General features: G+C 40.7%; 1 protein-coding gene across 1 annotated transcript in view; it reads right to left on the bottom strand.

Moving 5' to 3' along the window:
* Window positions 1–1,179: 1,179 nt before the first annotated feature.
* The window catches only part of igsf9bb (immunoglobulin superfamily, member 9Bb), a gene marked incomplete at both ends in the record, with an annotated part of 174,790 nt that continues 154,191 nt past the window's right edge, over window positions 1,180–21,778 (bottom strand). Inside the window, 4 exons of the mRNA XM_083926342.1 lie at window positions 1,180–1,394; window positions 5,801–5,928; window positions 10,141–11,778; window positions 15,987–16,073. Coding sequence (XP_083782468.1) covers window positions 1,180–1,394; window positions 5,801–5,928; window positions 10,141–11,778; window positions 15,987–16,073 — 2,068 coding nt within the window. The remainder of the gene's footprint in view (window positions 1,395–5,800; window positions 5,929–10,140; window positions 11,779–15,986; window positions 16,074–21,778) is intronic.

Genomic DNA, 21,778 nt, shown 5'->3' with positions numbered 1-21,778 from the left:
ACATCTATTCAATAAGAAATTAGGTATAGTGAAAGTCATTAGAATTCCTTCAGTAGTCCGGGTAAAGACCTTCAGGGTTGTGTTTCTGTTTGTCAGTCCTGATCATTTCCCACAGTGCAGAAAAGAAGAGTAGAATGTGACAGAATTATAATTTTGCAAGCTAAATAAAGTCAATTAACTCAAAGTATGCACAGCTTACAAACTAGAAGAAGTACATATACGAGATATATAACATAATATATAATAAGAAAACAAGTGGGACACAATAATGACGTGAAAAAGGCTAGTTTGTTCTGCTGGCTGATCCTGGTGGTTTTGTGGTCTCGTGTCCTGTGCTCTGAGGTATACTTGGTAGGAAGTGAGAACACCCATATTTATGAGGCGAGTTTCTCGGCAGATAAGAGACGTTGCTGGCGGAGAGGATCCGGCGGAAGGTGTTGTAAACGGAGACCCACAGGGTTTTTTTGGCTGGGGGAGGGGAGTTGGCTCAGCACAAAAACATGATCTAAGTCTAAAAAAGCCTTTCAAATTAAAATGTTAACACTGAAGTGGGTAAATGTTTACATTTTTTTCTTTTAAAATTGGGATTTGGGACCTGGTAATCATGTATTGCTTCTTTTTGAGTAAATCTTTTTGCACTGGAGTAAAACTTACAATTGTAAAAATTATGGCAGCTATCATTTTGATTTGAATTGTAAATAGTCTAAACACAATTTTTAAAGGGAATACTACTGGATTTAAGCATACACAGATCATCCTTGTGCATTTGGGCATCCCAATCAGTAGTAGCAAAGATAATCAAAACTTTTAAAGAGTGAAAGCCTCTGTGATGTCTTTCCAATATACCAATGTTGCTATGTCACCAACAATAAATTGGGACCAGCATTTCAGACACAATCATTAATCTGCACTTTGTTTGTGGGTTTTTGATCAGATTCCTCCATGCATATTTGTTGTCATCACAGATTGAACAAGGCAGAATGCTTACTAGTGTGGATTGAACTGACCAAGGGTGTAGCTACAGAAAATACGAAGTCTAAATGCAGAAATGTAGTGCTATTCCCCCTTAAAGACAATAAATTGCAAACATCTTTGCTTTTGTTGTTTATCTGGTATGTAGCTAGTGTTATTTTGGAATGAGGGCATATTGCATGGCTGTGACCTTGTCCTCAAGGGATTTCATAGGAGGGTTGCATGGTCAAGCTCTATGTTGTCCATGCTGGCCAAAATAGCCTTCTGGTCCTCCCGGGTTGGGCGGCGGTACAGTAGAGCAGAAAAGCGAGTATATGGGTCATGGAGGATGGGCCGTTTCTTCTTCTTGCGGAGGTAGAGAGCTTCTTCGGGCTGGAGTACCTGAGAGGTGTGGGCCTGCTGGGTCTGAGAGGTGGTGACACCTGGAGGAGGGGAGATGAAAGACAGGTGATAACCACCAAAACTCATGGTGGCAATCTTTACAGGCAATTCTGCACCAAGCCCCCACCACAGCGACTTCCTGGTTGATCCAATACTGAAGTGCCAAAAACTACAGTTCTCTGAGTGTCCAGTAGGAGTAGTTTTCATAATAGCGCAGCCTGTTAAAGATGACCCCCATGTTAAACAGGCCGATTTTCACAGCATAATTAAACCTATTTAGGGCTTGCTTACAAAAAAACCCATTCTAGTCTGTATGTTTAGGTCATATCTCCATGACAACACTTAGGAGGGGGATTTTTTTGTACCAGTCTAGTTTTTATTTTATTGGAGGTTAAAGTTTATGAATAATTAGGGGTGTGGTCTCTTGAGTGACAGTTACTGGCCCTCACTTCTCCTTGGAGGCTAGTTAGGATTAGCATCATTAGCATACTAACTCCGTCATCTCGACCTGGACAGGGGTCCTTCGTGTGGTGGTGTTACCATTAGTGATAAGATGGTTTGCTCTTCGATCAACTGAACCAACAGATGATTTAAGCACACACCGTGTTAACATTAGCTCTGTTATGCTAATTAAATAGTCTCACTTGCACCATGACTTGCAGCCTACTATCTATGACACATACACTAGATCATGGGTGTCAAACTGATCCAGTAAAGGGCCGTGTGGCTGCAGGTTTTCATTCCAACCAAGCAAGAACACACCTGACTCGACTTACTCAATCACCTGAACCATCTTCACACAGTTGATTTGTTGGACCAGAAGTGTTCTTGCTTGGTTGGAATGAAAACCTGCAGCCACACTGCCCTTTACTGGATCAGTTTGACACCCATGCACTAGATGCTAATCTGGAGCACCAGGAGGATTCAGGCCGTGAGGGTCTTTGTTTAACAGTCTATTGGTCTGGTACTGTGTTGAATATCAGTTTAAATCATAAATCATAAATGCTCCCTGCATGGCGGTGTAGTCACAGGAGACACAGGACTCCCACTCCTGTTTATCTAGTAACGTGTTCTGTTAGCCTAGCTCCTAGGCGGTGGAGCTAATGTGGCTCATTCCGTAAACATCAGACGTATCTCCCTCCCCCAAACGACACATCAATGCCCTTTTTTGGTCAGAGGAAATGAGGAGGAGTCAAAGTCCAACAAGATGGCCGCTCCCAGAGGCGAATATGGTTGGATCAAGTTGAGAAAACGGGCCCCGGCGGGGAGGCTATGTCCATTTTTTATATCATGTGAAATCATGAGTCTGCTCCAGTACATCATGTAGTCCACATCAATATCTATTGCCACAGAGAGAGGATTGAGGGAAAAGTTCAGTTTGTCTCTCAGGAGGTATTTTTCTAATGGGAAAATATTCTATGTGAAATATACTTGCTTGAATGCTTTGAATGAGAAAATCGTTCATGTTTGTACGCTAAATACGGGATGAATTTACAGCCAGCACAAGGTTAGTTTAGCATTATAGAGAAGAAAGAGGGGTAAACAGGCTCTGCCCAAATAAAAAAAAATCCACCTACTAGGACCTCTTAGGCTGAGTGTTCATATGGCATTTGTTTCTTAGCGGCAGCAACTTTTTTCAATTGTTCCCAATGAGAAAAGAGGGCATGCAGCCACATTTTTGAAGTCTAGTCACTGTCCCAGCCAAGCAATAGTTCCAGCACACAACTCCCCATAAAACCATGACTAAATGTAAATAATCATTCAAATTTACAGGTGCTGCTCATAGACTGTACATATAAGAGATGGACGTAACTACTGTGACGTCCCCCATTGGTTCGTTTCATTCTCTGCAGTGACACAGACAGTTAAAAATCAGTTTCCTAGCTAACATTAGCTTTGTTAGCAAGGTGAAACCGAAAGCTGAACAGGACATATTTAGGTGACTACAATATTACAATTAACTTGGATGTAGTGAAAACACACTTTAAAAGGTCAAAGTACAGAAGAGACAACACCCAAAAAACAAGTTCACGGCTATTTCAATTTACACCCGCCAATCACAATGTAGCCTACCCTGCTTCATCATCTATTTGACTCTAAATAGGACCATCATTTACACAATTAACATCCTACTGTATGGAGGAAGACTGAAACCAGTGATGGAGACCATAAACTCATTAGGAATCTATTTACATAGGTAATAAATCAATCGGGAATTAGGCTCATTTTGCCATAAACTTCTATACAATCTGACTTTATTGTAACCAGTGGAGTCACCCCCTGCTGGACATTTGAAACGATGCAGGTTTAAGGCACTTCCACATTGGCTTCATTTTTCTAAAGCTACGTTCATTTCTATTATCCATGCTTACAGTCTATATGCTACGCTAACCAAACTAATTGCCTGCTGACCGCAAATAAGAACATTTCATCAAATGTCAAACTATTGCTTTAAGCAGAGGTGAAAACCTTTTTTTTTCATACCATATTGTCACCTTAGCCCATGAAATCACTGGTCGGTGATGCACTGCGGCAACAACTCATAGCATCTGTGCGAAGTCTCGCTGACTTCCTATCTGCGAAACTGCTCACCCAGTGCTAAAGTCAAAGTAAAGAAAGAACAACATTGCTGTGTGTGTCTATGTGTCTATCTGTGCAGTCTGTTATTGTTGAATATACTGTAGATGTAGATATCGCATCCAGCTTGTGTCTGAGCTGCCGCCATTTTGGGACAGGGTTCAGACTCATTCTGACCAAAGACTTTATGTTAAGACTCAAAGACATAGCCAGAGTTTTGTTCTGCTTTTGGATGTTCTAACGAAAGAAATGCCAGAACTAAGCAACAAGGAATAACATTTCACAAATGAGATGTTGGTTTTCAATATTTTACTGTTACAAATGTACTGAATTTGATATATAACAAGGGGTCGGTCCTAATCTTTCTTTAAAGCCAACGTCAAGTGAAGTGAGTGTCCTGATACTAAATTAAGCTAAAACCAACTCATGTTTGGTATTTAGTCATGAGTAATACATCAGTAAGATGCTGAAAATTATGTTCACTGTATGTTATTAAAGCAGCAACCTCTGGGCTGAACTGCAGTTCCTCGGACGGCCACTTGAGGCGTTCTCCAAGCAAATCAATCCCCATAGACCACAATGTTAAAATGCCCAACTTTACAACAGAAATAAACATGTTTACAGCCTGATACAAAATGGTTTGGTCTCTTTAGTTTCCACTTTCATGATAACTGTACTGGGGTGCATTTACTGAACTGTCACTGTCCTGCATATTTCAGGTTTCTCTCTGCTCTAACACACCTGATTCTAATGATGTGCTCATTATCAAGCAGCTGAATCTTGTCACAGGTTTGAAAATCATTAGACGAAAGGATTCAAATCAGCAAAGTGACTTGTAATTTATATGTCAAATCCTGTGCACTGTAGCGCATTGTGTGCTTTTGTTTGGATGGTTTTAATGTAGATGTAAGTCCCAAACAAGTGGATAGGCATTAGGTATGTGTCTTTATATATAATTTATAACCTTCCATGTCTGCAACCTGCAGCGATAAAATGATTGAACATTCACTGCTTTGACAAGTCAAAGTAAGATCATGATAAACTTCGCTGCTTAGCATCTCAAAATCTTAATTACATGTTCTTATTTATTTATCATGAAATTATCTTGTGATAATTTAGGCAAGAGTTCTACATGATTAATAAATAAGAACACAATAATATGAAGCACTAAAAGCAGCAAACTTTCTTAAGACATTGAACTGATGTGGCGGTTTATGGCGGAGTTGACACTTTTGGGTCTTCATATCATAAAAGGCAATGCATACATTTTTATAACTGACATTCTTGTTGAGTTTAAAGGGCAAGTCCACCGACTTTACACGTGACGTTTAGTTTACTGGAGTGTCCTTTTAGAGGTGTAAAGACATTTTACTGTATCACATGCCAAATCACGACTGTCCCCTCTTGTTTAGTTGAATGTGCTTCTTTTAAGTCTACTGATCGACATGAAACTTTGATGTTTTACAAATTGCTTTGGAATCACAATACTAACATAAGATAACATAACATTTTAAATGGTTTGACCGGTTTAGTGTGGACAAACTGCATGCTCTCCATTGCCAAATGACTTATGAAAGGCTATCCACTTACTGTTCTGCCAAATGTTTTGTGCAAATTAATTTCAGTTTTTGTGATATACTGCTTACAGGTACACACACATACATCAGAGGAGGAAATGTAATCTCACTCTTATGGTTTTGATATTATCACAAATTAATGTGATGCATCCTTGGCAGGCAAAAAAAAATACATGAACGTATCTTTAAAAAAAAAAAAAAAGCATTTACCTTTGGTCATTATGATGTAGCAAGTTTAAAAAAAAGAAAACACTGTGTTAAAAAAAAAGACAAGACAAAAACAGGGTTCACACCTGCTTTCTTTCTGGACTTGGAGTTATTGTTGTTCATCATCATCTTCTTGGCCTTTTTTATACGTTGGTATCTCAGTGCATCAATCCTCTCAGACCCCGGAAGGGGACTAGGCGCACCTCGACGTTTTCTGGATAAAGAACAGAGAGAGGGGAAAAGGGGTAACTCCAGGCCAAACATAGTCAGTGGACTGTTTCTGCACTACGGAGTGCAGAAGAACCAGAAATCCACACAAGCTCAAAACAGCACTGCTCGTGCTAAGCAAGAGGTGCAGCACATTGCCAAAGGATCAATATGAGAAACCGAAAGAGTTGTGCTCTGAAATCCAGCAAAAGTTGTTTTGTACAGTACATCATCTGGATTTACTAACAGTAATGTTTAGGTTAATGATGATTATGTTTCACAAAATATGTTAATAAATCCAGATATAGTATATTAAATTGTGCACATTGTATTGCCCTTCAGGGACATCTAAGATGTTTTGCTCAAATTGATCCAAACAATCTTTGTCCAAAGAAAAGCAAATTATTACATGACCCCTAAAACCATCTATTTACCTCATGGTGAAGATTAAAACAGTGAGTAACATTTTTAGGAAATACAACATTTAAAAAAACTTGCACTGTTGGTTTCAGAGGGAAATTATTCAAAAATAATATTTTGAACAATATGTAAGCATTGATTTTCAATTGATATGTTTGCAGATTGTATAATTATTTAAAATATGAATACATCCCACTCTGAAAATAAAATATGCAAATGGATTCCTTGGTGTTGAGTATATATTTCTAGGCTGCTCATGACTGCAGAGACCTCCCTCCAATTCATGGAGGCACTTATGACTTGGCAGCCCACAGATTTCTGCCACAAACACACACTTGGTGCTCTCAGGGCACAGAAAACAATTAGAATTACAGAGGGGCCATCCTCCCACCGTGGCTGCAGAGAGAAACCGAAGGTCGTTAGTAGAGGAGGAGAATCACAGCTGAGCAACAAAGCATCATCAATAAATGTATTCATAGACATGGATACTGTCTACAATGGGCTTCACCATGCTGACAGGGGGAGAGATGGCGGGAGGGGAAAATGACTACTCGGGAACAGTCACATAATGAAAAATAAGCCAAAGAAAAGCGAAGCACTAGGACAACAAATGTAACAAGAATTTATCCATATAATTGTTTATTTTTTTGAACGGAGGAGCAATATTTAGCGATGGCATGCATGGCAGTTTGCACATGGAACACGACTTTAAAGGGGAATACATTCAAAAGCACTAGGGCAGTTCACTCACACATAAGGGGGTCTTCAAGCCCCCCGTGTGTCCCCCCTCTGCAAGCCCATGGCAAAATATTTGTTCCTTAGGATAAAAAGAAGTGCGTAAGCTGTTTTGGCAGGACACTTGATTCACATGATAGTGAGAACTGTTCTGCAGTCCAAACTTACAAGTGCAATTGTATACAGTAGATGGTTTGATTCATGCTCTATACAGATGCTTTATAAGCGGATTAAGGCCATGTGTCCACCAGGAAACTGCTTTTAGTTGGGCTAGTTAGTCGGGCTAGAGATGGTTGCTGGAAGTGCTGGTCATGACTGCTGCTATTGCTATGTTGCTGTTCAAAACCTGCTAAGATCCTGGTGCATTTTTTACAAAAGCTAGGATCATTTTTAGCTTCTTGAAACTACTGCGCTGAGAACTTTACACATGCTAAGCTTTCAGTAACATGCAACAACATTTCTGTTTCAATTAATGCAAAGAAGAGCTGTGAATGATGGCTCCCAGTGGACACACAGCTTAAGTTGACATCATAACCGCCAATGTTACAAAATATTTCTTGGAGATTGGGGTCCAAAATATTTTCAATTGGTGTCATATAATACAAGCATCTGTAAAATATATATGGCAGAGTGTGTCACGCTTGAGGAGAATGCTAAGAGCATTTTCAAAGGTGAACGTCCATATAGACCACCCTTATAATAAATACACAGTATGCAGCATCTTGTAATAATCTATATAGACACAGGAAACCAACATACATTGGTTATCATACCTGCTGATAAAAAAATCTGAATTACCTGGTCATGTTATGGACTTTGCCAAAGGTGCCTTTTCAGGCCTATTGTATGTAGTGCACACGGTCCACTCACAGTTGATATTAAAGACCACATATATCCTGAGAAAGTGTGGGCCTCATTGCAATCCTTGACAATCTCTTTGATAATCAGTTCGGTATTGTAGTGGCAATTGTACAGGATCAAGCAACAATTGATTCCTTCCTGCGGAAGATAGCCAAATAGGAGATGCCTTACCCCTGGGCTCAATAGGGGAAAAGTTATGAAGCATTGACTGCATTCTTGACATGTGCAATTCCTCTGTTTGATTGCCGGGCCTTGACCATGCATTTGGTAGCAGAAGCCATTGCCAAGAGATAAGCAGTAAGCAATGAGTTTAGTTTTTTCTTGGCATAGTGAATAAGGGGGACATATAACTCAGGCCTTATACTTGACGTCTTGAGCCGAGATGGGAGCGGAGCAGAACAAGAAGGTCTCATCCTTGATAATATCTTGCAAGGGTGTCGGATTGTGACAGTCATGTTTGCTTAAGAGTTATTTCTTTTTTTTTTGCATTGATTTAGTGTGAACTGAGATAAACGACCAATATTTCCACTTAATTATGGGTTTCTACTAGAGTACATTGATCAGTCTCAGGGTGCTGAGGTAGAGGCTCACTAGGAAAAAACAATTGAGAACTGAGCTTGTACGAATTATCATCAACGCCGCCAGAAAGTACACTTTCACTATCAAACATTTATTAAGTTATATGAGACCTTAAATAAAAATATTTAAATTGATTTAAGGCTGATCAAAGTATTATAGTCTTACTTATACGCGGACCTGAGATAGATTTATCTGTGAATGTGGTCAGTTAGCAAACCACTCAAGCATGAAAACATGTTGGTGATACATCTCTGACCTAATCTATTAGCTAACAGATGGTATATGCATATCAGAATGCATAATGTACTGAAGACTGCAGAACTTAAAATGCATAGCCACTTTAAGAAAAAGAAAAAGGAAAAAACTAAAAATGAACTACATGTGTTGACTGAAAGAAGGAACAAATCAAACAAAGACTCAAAGTCTTGTATTCCCCTTTAAAGGACGAGGTGATCAAAAAAATCCCACCTGCTAACCCCCCCCTTTCAGACATGGATCCAACCCTTACCTATTGTGGTGTAGAGGACCTGGTCACAACAACGCTGCCCAGATAGCTGAGATCAATCAAAAACAAAGCAGGTAAGACTCCAGGAGTCATCAAGAACCACCATACTGCCCCTAATTCATAATGATGGAGACATTGCAGTACATGAGAAGCGGACAGGCCCTGTGACACACTTTGCCCAACAACCTTTCCTTGGTAGTGGGGGTATCCTGGGGGCAATTAAAGGGGTTGGGAAGAGGAGGGTTACAGAAAGGGAAGGGGAAGTATGGTAGGAGAAAATCTGAGAGGTTGACAGGTAAGGGAGAATTGGTCATGCAGTCAGGTTACTAAGGCCGAGGATGGGCCGCAGGGCCTGCCAAGATGAGCTCTTCTTTAACCAACCCTCTGCATGATAAAGGCATCTTCAAAGGCTTGGATCTAGACATAACACTGGGTGCTTGTTTTGTCTGGGTAATCAATTGGATGAATATTATGGGATTCCTCCTGTTAGGTGAAAGCAGGGTAACGCATGATACAGATGGAAAAACAGGGATCCTATGATTTCAGCAAATTCCCAGGCTTTTAGGGGCTTGTGCCGGAACAAATTACGCAGTGCACTGGCAATATTGTTTTTCATTTGGAAGGACTGTAGCCCCAAAAGGTCTGACAAGTAATCTGTGAAGCAAATGCATTTTTTTTCAATTCAAAAAATAATTGGTTTCATAATGTATACCTTTTGGTTACACTGGAAAATGCAATGTATTTTTCAAGGTGATATTTTTGTAACAATGCTTCACAGATTCAATGGGTGAATACCTCTAACTGGATGTCTGACATGAAATGCAGCATTGACCAAACTGAAACTAAACTGAACTTCCAGAGCTGATCAAATGAATCATCACAATAAAATGGTTTACCTTCAACCACACAGTCTTCATTTTTCATTAACATTAACAAATGGAAAAAGCATCTAAAGCAACTAAACTATCAAAGTAGTTTGCCAGAGATATGATTAAAAAAAGATGGATATTAGAAAGCACTTCGGTAACCAAAATGTCAGAGCAACTTCACACATCAAAGCAATATGGGTTGGGCAGATGACTCAAATGGTATCCCTCTCTGCATGCCTAATGCACCTACCCTGAAGCTGACAACTGGGGCGGAGAAGGCTCGGATGGAAGGATTCCCTCCTCAGTCCTCCTCTGAGATGGCATCTGCCCAAATAGGTTGCTGCTTTCCATGGGGGGTGACGGGGACTGGGAAGCTGGGTAGCTGGTTGCAGAGGTGGCAAAGGCCATGTGGGAACGGTAGCTGGGACTTGCCCTCCTGCTACCCTGGCCTTGGGCAGGTGAGGAGGAGGGGGAAGATCTCCTTGAGAAGCTGGCTGTGGAAGGAGGGAGGAGGGTAATCTCAGACATCTCTGGGGGTATGTGAGGTTGGACAATGCTGGGACGTGGCCTGGGACGTACTACAATCTCTGGGGAGCCCTCATGAGAACTAAAGGGGCTTTGGGTGAGGGGTGAGAGTCGGGAGGGTTGGAGAACCACCTGATGCAAGCCAGAATCCATCCTGCGAGCCTGTCTGGGACTGAAACGAGGGGTGGTTTCAAACCATCGTGTGTCCAGGCTACTGAATGTGCTAGGAACAATATGGGCCATTGGATCGGTGTAAGGCAAAACCGGCACACCCCTACCATGGCTTGTGTGTCTTAGCTGCCCTAAATGTGCCTCTTGCATAGCTAAATGCTTGGCTGGGGAGCCATGAGGCCTGGTCTTGCTGGGAGACTTGCTTGGGCGGCTCTTTGGGGCCTCCAGGGGCAGAACAGCTGGGTAAGTAGGCATTGGAAGGGGGGAGGGCTGGAAAGCACCAAGGGGAAGTACATGAGGTGGAGGAGGATAGGGGGAGTCATGGCGAAGATGCAAAGGGCGATGCGGCGGAAAAATGAACTGGGGCCCCTCCAGACTTGCAAAGGTGAAATCCAGTCCCTGCCAAATCTCCGGTGAACGAGAGGAAGAGGTGAGTGTCAGAGGAAGAGGGAAACCAGGGACAGCATATTGTGGGAAATCACCCTCCCCTATTTCTTCAGGAATCATGGGGTGACCAAAAGGACCCTCAGCAAGGTATGGAGGGGAGGACATGACAGAACTGAGTGGGCTAGTATCAGGCATGTAAAAAGGAGGTGGGGGATCATGATCCCCAGGGTGGCCTAGATAGCCATAGAAAGCCCTGTGGTGCAGAGAACCTCTGATCTGCCCTGTGGCTTGGAGCCGACTGCTCTCCATGATGGTCATACCTTCGAAGGGCCTCTGAAAACGAGGACTGTAGGCTGGAGGTTGCAGGTAGGATTCCTGACTGGAGATTGGGGAAATCTGATGAGGCCGAAGGGGAGCCATAACTGGGGGCAGAGGCCTGGGATCGTCATTTTCTTCATCTGACTGCCGGAATTCAGGATAGAGGTCTGATTCTTCCACAAAGGGGAAGCCCTCAATTCGCCGGGGCTTAACAGACATTTCTGCATCAGTGGGATCTATGACAAAGCGTCCATCTGGGCCTCGGCTGATGAGTTCAATGGGTGTTGTTGCTTCAGCTTCATGCTTGGAGATACTGTATTTCTTGCTTGCTATTGCTCTCTTGGTCTTCTTGTATAAAGACATTTCCTCCCTCTTCCCTGGGCTTGGAGGTGGTTTCTTCCCCTGCTGGTCATGACTATCTTCAGATGTTTCTGACGGGGATGCCTTCGAACGAATGCTCTCTGGGCTCACCTTTCCTGAAGATGACCTACAGAAAAGAATACAGAAGAAGTTAATCTTTAAATATTAAAAAATACATGTTTGATTATGAGCCATTAATGAACAAATGTATCCTGCAAAATATGCTCCTTTTCAGTCAGTACAATTGAGAATAAAGAAATATTATCTAAACAACCTTGGGTTCTCATTGTCTCATTGTATTCAAAAGTTGATTTGAAAATCACAAACCTCAAATGTCTTAAATATAAACATCAAGTTACCAATGGGATAGACATTTCACCTAACACCCATGAGTTTATGCTGCTGCACCATGCAAACCTTTCATTTTACAGTCTTTTGTATACTGGCAGAGCCAAGCATGGGAAAGGACATAACGTGCCTCTATGCCTCACTGTTACGTCACCAACTTGGTCACTTAACATGGACACACTTTGCATGAACATTTAAGTTTAACAAAGCGTAGATGCAGAGTTTGGTGATACAAGATAATTATTTAATTTGTCAAGTAGTCAGGAAGGGGCAGACAAGGAAGGGATATCAAACACTGAACGATACACTCAAGTGTGAACATACAGTATATTTATTTCATGCAATTCCATTACAAAAGAGGCAATGAGAAACACAAACTGGTTTGTTGATACACACAGTGCCTTTCACTCAGGCTTTCACTCAAAAATTATTTGGACAGTTATCCATTTTAAATTGTTTTGACTCTGTACTCCAGCACATTTTATTTGAAATTAAATAATCTCGGACAAATAGTAACTGATTTTTAGCTTTAAAACCCCTGAAAAGGTAGGTTAAAATCATGTATTAGTAAGTAGTATGTTTTTCTGCTAAACATTTAAGGGATTGTTTGGCCATTTTTTAGTTGTATAAGGTACAATAGTCAGTTTATCACCAACAGGAGATGGCACAATAAAACACCACTAATTTTGAGAAGCAGACAAGAGTAGCTCAGTCCATAGGTGACTTGGCTCCTTGGCTTGGAGCATGGACTGGTGGCCATTAGTTGCATGTGTGTGTGTGTGTGTGTGTGTGTGTGTGTGCATAGTATTACACAGATCAATGTAGTAACAGCTGATCGTCAGTTGATGCAATAAACAAGAAGTAGAACGAGTGATTATGTTGGCACTGACAAAATGCTGTTCATTACGGAGAGACTAAAATATGCATTGCTTGCTGCCCCCACAGCTTCTGTATCGGTACTACTGTCTGCTTCTCCAAACTGGCGACGTGCTACTGTTGGTACTGACTATGGATAAGCACCTCTAACAACCACACTGCAAAAAGCTGAACTTTTAAATATTCATGAGTAAAATTGCAACATCAATGGGCAGAAAATAGTGTGTGGTGGTGTAGGAACCCATCACTCACAGTCAAAGCTGATGGAGAAATTTAGTGTTTAGGGACTTTAAGGGTGTTCACATTCATACACGAGTGTAAAACTTGCAGCCTATTTATACATACTGTAGTTCCCCCAACTCTTTGACAATGTATACCAATAAATGGTAAATCTGGATATAATAACCATCAATGTGCACAACTTGATGCTCTCTCTGAATGGCTCGGATGTAAATGGACTGCAGCACTATCTGGAGACAAAATGGGAGTTAAGCTTGGGAGAAACAGCTTGCTCGACCATTTCAGCTCCAAAAAGTGAATATCCATGACTGTCATAAGATGAAAGAGTTGGCCTTTGCACTAGATTTGAACAACACTGGTAATATGATTGAGGTACAGTAGTTATCAACAGCAATGTAATGCTTTGGTATAGCAGACAGGTGTAACTGACAGGTAAGGAAGGAGAGGCTTTATGTCTGTAAGTGCCTCTCCTTCAACTCTTCTGAAAAGTAACAGTATTGCCAGATTCTGATTTTGTGCCAAAATCTATCAAAACCAGGTCAAAGGTCAGTCTTATCATAAAAGCGAGTTTAGAGGGTCCAATTGCAAGAATTCTGAGTACCATCAAAGACAAGTTCAGGCAAAGACAAATATAGGTTATATTGAGTACAAAACACACTTTAAAGTACATGATATGAAACTCTTTTCCTATTTAGGCAGATATATTCTCTATGATTATAGAGCATCTCTTCATATAGGAAGAAGTAAATGGAAACCATGCTTTGTTTTGAAGCCACAATTACTTTATTTAGGGACAAATGAAACAGCCAATCCTCAAAAGAATCACTAAGGCTTGTGCTTATAATTTATATGGGCAGTTGCCAATGAAAAACATAAACGTTACATATGATAGATATTCCAGCTTTGTTTCCAGGGTGCAATGCATACTCAGATATGGTTTCTCTGAAAAAGCTTCAGCAACAAAAGAGATATCAAGTAGATTGTTGTCCAGTGATAATATACTGCACACATAATGTAACAGAAACACATACATCACAACAACTATGCCTGGCATTTCTGTGTTCACATACCTTGTAACAATCAAGTTCAAGTTCATTTAATAATTATTTTTTTATGTTTGTTTATTTGACTGTTATACCTAGTGGTTACAATATTTGAATCAGAAACTATGAAATAGTTTATACATCAAGGTTTGTTTGGTAAACTGTCTAAAATATGGTAAATTGTATAGAATAGTGACTATATATCCTACTAATACTAATATACTGTACTATATATGCTGTACATAATCATAATTTTCTCTTAAGGTGTTTAATACAGATTACAGCAAGAATTACTGCTGGTGCTCTTCAAACTGGCCGTATGTTGACAAAAAATAAATAAATAAGACAACACAGCAATTATCACCTCATTAAATAAATGGAGATTTAATGATTACTGCTGATGGCGTAAAAAAATATAGCTTCTTCAAATTTTCTTGATCATTATACAATTAGATCAAATGAGCACAGACAATGTTTTTCATAAGCTTCCAAATATTACCATAAGCAGCAGTTAGCATTGATGTTGTAAGCTTTACAAGCTAAACATTACAATCAAAACACTTGAATTTAATTTAACAAGACAAATAAACAGGCAGAAGTAAAAGTGTAACTCTGACATAATCTGGGATGAGAAAGGAATAGTGGTGAAGTCTGAAAGGGTTTCGGGATAGAGGTGAAACAGTGATTTAAAGGAGTGAGCAAGTATATCATCACATACAGAAAACAAGGATTATGTTAAAGGAATAGTTCAACATTTTGGGATACTATATAGGCTTGTTTGGAAGATTGCTACCATATCTGTTTGGTAAACATTTAAGTTTTTAGCCAGCTGCTGGTTATTTTAGCCTAGCATAAAGACTGAAGCAGGATGAAACAGCTACCCTAGCTCTGTCCAACGGAGACAGAATCAGCCCACCAGCACTCATTTAACACCTATTGAAGAATTCCTTTAACAAATACACTGAAGTGATGTGGTTGAACTCACATATAAAGAATCACGTAAATACTTTGGAACAAGGTCCCTCAAGGTTAAGACATACATTTCAGAATAGAGCAACTATATACAGTATGCCTTACATTTAAAATAGCAAGAATGTTTCTCAGGCAGGTATGGTCACCATTACAATACAGTGAAGGATGATTATACTGTATGTAGTTGACTAACAGGATCTTTGAGACTGACAGCGGTAGAGTTAGATGAGGATATTGGCACTACTCTGTCTGTGTATATGAAGCAAGGAGCAGGGGAGAGTAAGGTTTGCTTAGCATTAAAGAGATATTCTGCTGATTAAAATCCAGCTCTGTATCATGGGTGTGTGGGCAGTGTGTGCAGATGAACGGGGGTTGGCTTCCCTCTGAGCTCAGAGCATTGTCCGCCAAGATCCGTTGGATCACTGGAAATACATTGGAACTCCGCTGGTATGCTCTGCAGGGATTTTAGACCTGGACGGAAGCCAAAAAACATTAATCTGCACACTATTTAGAGGATGTATGGCGTATGGTCTAAAGTGCATATCGCAAAAGCGTTGAGGACGTGTCCAACTCCACTTTTACTAGTTAGACAGCACATAATCTGGGCACAAAGATGGACTATTTATGTATTTTTAAATCCCAAAAAATCAGGGCTGGACTTGGAATTTTGAAACATCTTCTGGTAATGAAGTTCCTTCATCAATTAAAGACACAGACCAGTATTGTTATTGCCTTGTGGGGACATTTGGTCAGACGCATGCAGCCAGGTCAAGAGTCTGAGGAGCTGGGGTTGAACCAAAGTATAAAGGGGTGTACACAGTGTGCAAGAACGGGGGACAATGGTTGGCGCACTCACTGAGGACTGGAAGGTTGGGGCTTGTACCTGCTTGCATCCAGCCCCTCCCAGTAGGGTTCAACGCTGGGAATGAGGCTAAGTGGACTCCTGTAGAAGTGGGGAGATCAGATGGTAAGTAGTGAGGAGAATATGGAGGTTAACAGGAAGCTAGTCAATAAGAGGAATGTTTGAAACAGCAACAGAAAATGAGAGATAGCTTGACATTATTAAGTGGTTTGGAAAAGAAAGACACTGGAGGAGATATTGGTAAGTCACAGAGAAGATCTGAAAAAAAGACTTGAAGACAAGAAAAAGGCTACCATGGAGCAGCAAGAGAGAGATAAAAGCAAGAGAGGACATAAACGTGAAGGATGTGACCGCACATTGAGACAGTTTTCCATTTATTGATTCAAAAGATATATGTTCAAAATTTCACGTTCTCAAAACCAGAGCACTAGTCAAGTGATTTAAATTCCTCTAGGTGTATGTCATTGATCTTGTGTTTTCCCTCCACAAACATGATAAGGTAGAAGAGGGGCAAGTAATGAGAAATCAAGGAAAAGCACATTTATGAAGTGAGGCGTGCCTTCCACAGCAGGACTTGCTGATCACAACCCCACGTTCTGTCGCATCTCGTTGCCTTGGAGTTGTGTGCCTCTGCATGTTGTCATACAACAAAAGTTGGAAAGCATCCACACAAAGGCCATCATGGGCAATCGAGCACTTTAAAATCAAGTACTTTACGCACTTTATTAATGACATTAAGCTATAGCATTTTGCCCTTTACCGGGCATTCTGCAATAATAGCCAAAGTTTGCATGCGCAATTGCCACTTTATATTAAATGTTATTTTTTATTACAGTGAGCTCTGTCATTGTTAAATTTTGTTGTTGTATTTTTTCTTTCATATTTTTACTTGTTTTGATGTCTTTCTCTTTCTTCTTTACCTGCCAATGGGACAAGGGATGCAAATTAGCTGCCTGGCTACAATCCCACACATATTTACATGTAAATGTTCATTAATATTTTATGTCCCATTTTTAAAATAAATAAAAAATAAAGACAATGTATTGTAAAGTATGGGAAAATGTTGTTTTTAGTGTTTCTTTGTCATTCAAATCTACAAATTAAAGGCTGGTTCCTACTGAAGAAGTCGATACTATATATTGTCTCTCTCTTTTTTGGAGGATGGTGTATGTTGTTTTGATTCAAAACGCCCGATGTCAGCTGGGATCGGCTCCAGCACCCCCACGACCCCGACCCCGGGATAAGCGGTTGAAGATGAATGAATGAATGAATGAATAAGCTACAGTGTGTGTTGATAGCGTAGGTGCAACCAGCATTTCGCGGATAATTGTTCATTTCTGGATTAATGTGAACGTTTTAATCAAGACAAGACGTTAGCCTGGCCAAAAGGGCAATGCCCAAAGCCTTTGTTTCTGATCCTGCGGATCAAACATAGGGAAAATGGCCAGCAGTTAGGCCATCCGCCCACACAGTTCGCACCCAGGTGAGAACTTTCCAAAGGACCCAAACTGTCAGCTACCATTGGTCAAAAGCCTGACCCTGACTGATCACATCACCATAAGGCGTGTTTCCATTAGCCCTGTAGAGTGGCCTCCCGGAAAGTTTCAGGCCACGCCCTCTCAAATGGCCATTTACTCGCCGTGTTTCCATTACAAAAAAAGGCCGGAGAGGGATCTACGAGAGGTGACGTATCACTCTGAATGGGTTTAGATCACGGGTGATCAGCTGATCAGTGATAGAGAGCTGTGCCCCACTTCCTCAAAGTGAGAAATACAGAATAGTTGTAGTTTGATTTAAGGTGGCCCGTATGATTCACAACATCAACTTATGTACAAGTAACTTGAAAGAAAACATTTCACCATAAAGATTTGATGCGCGGTGAAAGTGTTTGTTGGCAATTCAATCCGGAATCCGTGCACAGATCATTTTCTGTGCTGCGTTCTTCTACACCACTGGATAAGTGTCTACTCTACTTAACCGTGTTGTTGTGGCGTCATAAAAGATGTCCTTGCTCTTCGACAGGGCCGTTTTCTACTCGGTCAAACGGCCTCCTGACCCACCTCATTCAGGGTAGTCGACCATAGTGGAAACACAACTCATGTCTATAAAACAAGAGGAAACCTATTCTTCTTTCTCTTCCTTTCGGATTCTCTCTTGCCCTCTCATCATCCAGGGACTAGCTGCCAGCTGTCCGTAGCCTGCCTGGAGTAGGACCACAGGTCAGCCAGTACTGGTGGTTACAAGGACCACCTGAGCAGAACAAAGAGCAATCTTAGGGTGCACTCACACTGTCCTTTCGTCCCGGGCCAAAACCGTTTTTTCAGCTAAAGCCTAGTGCGTTTGAGCAGTGTGAGTGCACCCGCTCCGCGCATAACTGCGGACAGCGGGCCGGAGAGGGAGGGGGGACAAGTACCCCAAAGCCCGGGGCGCGGTGCGGAAGGACAGTGTGAGTGCACCCTTATTCTTCTATTGTTTAAGAGCACACAACCAGGACAAGGACAAACTTTCTTTAACCCGGTAAGAAGGACCTGAAATCTGGAATCACTGCAATGCAACTTCCCTTTCCCCATCCTATGGGTTGGTAACTAAACTGCAACTGGGCATTAATTACATGTTACGAGACTTTACTTGAACGGCTAAGACTATAACTTTGTTATATGACTGATGTGTTAATGATGATGATAAGGTTTTGGCATGCTTACTAACACTCTTTTAACTATAGCTGTATCTAAACAGACTACACACACAACTTGGATTTGGTGTGTGTGAGTGTGTGATTTGACACACACACACACACACACACACACACACACACACACACACACACACACACACACACACACACACACACACACACACACACACACACACACACACACACACACACACACACACACACACACACACACACACACACACACACACACACACACACACACACACACACACACACACACACACACACACACACACACCCCCCTTAGCATTAGTAAGATCTATTGTGTGTTTTGTTCACATTTATTTATTTGTTAATAAATGTTTGTGTTTACTATGTTTATTTAGCATTAAACAAAGATAAATTTGCCAACCTCTTCTGGGAAAGACCTCCCAATTCCTTTAACAGACTATGACTATTACATTAATTGGTGCATAACCCTTAATTAATAGTTTAGTATATTTCATGAGACTTGTATATTAGTTGTCACTTTCTGTACAGCCATATTTAAAATGAAATTTGTGGACGCTAGATGACGTTAGCTTATCTGTTTTGCCAGATCTTGCAATAGTTTGTTGCTGAGAAAGACGGAAAAATGCCATTTAGTGTCAGAATGTTCTGGAGATATGTGGCTTGTGAACCATGGTCCAATATTTACTTCATTGACTATGGGGATTAGGGATCCTTTATAATTTTGTGTTCATGTTCTCTTCCCTCATTGGAATCAATACACTAAGGACCTGTCGCTACTCTATAGAGGCTGTCAGTGGAGAAACATGTGACACAGATACAGGAGATGACTATGAGTCGAACACAGAACACATTTGGCTTTTATTTTTACACATTTGCAATAACTTTAACTAATTGATGTATCAGAAAATAAATAAAATATAGACTGTTAAATTAAAATAATAATAATTAATTATTTGTGAACTCTAGCAGATAAAAAAAACTGCAGTGTTTGTGGTGATTTCATCTCAAAACAGCATTCACTATGCTGAAACTTAAAGGCAGCCAGTGGAGCGAGGGCAGAGAGGGGTGTGTCCTTTCTGAAAAGACTAGGATAATCATAGACTGTATCTCACTCAGGCCTCTCCCCTTTGAGCAGAACAGACCTTTCTCATGGGGGACATTTTCACTTATCTAATACAGGTGTAACATAATGATGGATACTTCCCATTTGTCCGCCAGTGCCAGGGCTCCCGTCTGTGCATGCTGGCTCACTGGCACAGCATACTAGAGCCAGTTAATGTTATTAGTTACACCTGGGCTCTTTCTGCTATGACTTGTCAAAATGTCAGTTGTGAGAAGAGTCTATTAAGGGACCTGAGGCATTGTTCATGGTGGTGGACTGTATTGATTTCAGGGTCACACAAGGACAGAGGAATAAAATGAAAAGACATGAAATAATGGGATAAGATTTTGTCATTACACTCAAAGCAGCCTTCAGACAGACATCTCCATCCTATAGTTTCATGATGGAGGATTATTAGGGATGCACCGACCTGTGTGTGTGTGTGTGTGTGTGTGTGTGTGTGTGTGTGTGTGTGTGTGTGTGTCTGTGTGTGTGTATGTTTAAAATATAAATTTGGCTGTTAGCCGAAACCAAAGTTTTGTTTTTGCTATTCATTTCACCTTCTGTGCCAAAGAAACAAAGAAATCTTAATTATGAAAAAAGAACTGAACTGTTATAGAGTAATTCAGCCCATTACACTATCTTTGAAGGAGCACAGATCCAATCATAAAAACAACCTTTTTTATTTTTTTAATTTCTGCATTGAATTTTTGCAGACAGGCACAGAAAAGTACAACAATTGTATACTGTGTCAGAGCATCTGCTTTAAAGTGGAAAAGGAAAAGAAAAACCCCCATTATGAATCCAAGCATCCCTCCTAAAAACCCATGTCCGACATAGTCAAAGTAAATAACTAGGTAATTAACTAATATAAAACATATAAATAATTAAGGTACAATTAGACAAAATAGAGTAAAAAGCTGTAAATAATAGTAAAAGTAAATAAAGTTTTTTAAGAAAGAAGACAAAGAAAGAACAAAGAAAAAAAAGAGGGGGGGTTATCTCCTTCCAAGTAGTAGGAAACATCCTCAGCATCATCAGGAGTAACAGTAAGACTATCACTAATAAGAGCCAGCAGTGGTAGCAGCATTAATGAAGTTTATTAATGTTGCAGGCAAGTGGAAGTAGTGGCGGAAATTAGGGAGTGCTAGTCCACCTTCGGGTTTAGGGAGTTGAAGAATTTGTTTTTTGATACGGGCTGGTTTATTCTGCCAAATAAAAGTGTTAAATTGTTGGTCCAGATTAGCAAAAACAATTTATTAAGAAAACTTTGGGAAGTGTTGAAAAAAGATATAGAAACTTTGGTAAATTACCAAGTAGATCACCATCTACATTTCTGAATATTCAATTTATACCCAGATAAATGCCCAAACTGATCCAGAATTGATAAAACAGGGGGGAGGGAGGATGTGGGGTTTGAAATAAATAAGAGAAGGTCATCTGCATATAAGGAGAGTTTGTGGACCAGGCCAAAATGAGTGATGCCTTCAAACTCATTCTGGTTTCTAAGCCAGATGGCTAATGGCTCGATGGCTATGTTGAAAAACAAGGGTGAGAGCGGACAGCCCTGTCGGGTCCCACGCCTGAGAGGGAAACATGCTGAATGGACGCCGTTAGCGTTAACAGATGCAGAGGGGATTACGTACGGAAGCTGTGTGCATCTAGCACCACTATGACCTCGGGAGAGTCCGATCCATGTGAGAAAATGATGTTGAGCAGACTTCTAGTATTGAAGAATGGATGTCTGCCTAATGTGAAGCCTGTCTGGTCTAGTGAAATTATTGATGACATCACTCTTTGGAGGCGGAGGGTGAGGACCTTAGCAAGGATCTTACAATCTATGTTTAAAAGTGAGACCGGTCTGTAGCTGCCAGATGAAGTAGGATCCCTGTCTTTCTTCAAGAGCAATGAAACAGATGCCTCATAAAATGTTGCTGGCAGTCTGCCTTCAGTAAAGGAGTCATTGAACATTCTCACGAGGATGGGGGCTAATAG

The sequence above is a fragment of the Echiichthys vipera genome, assembly GCF_963691815.1.
Source record: "Echiichthys vipera genome assembly, chromosome: 14".
Taxonomy (NCBI): domain Eukaryota; kingdom Metazoa; phylum Chordata; class Actinopteri; order Perciformes; family Trachinidae; genus Echiichthys; species Echiichthys vipera.
The sequence above is the reverse complement of the archived record's forward strand: the minus strand, read 5'-3'. Positions and strand labels throughout refer to the sequence as shown.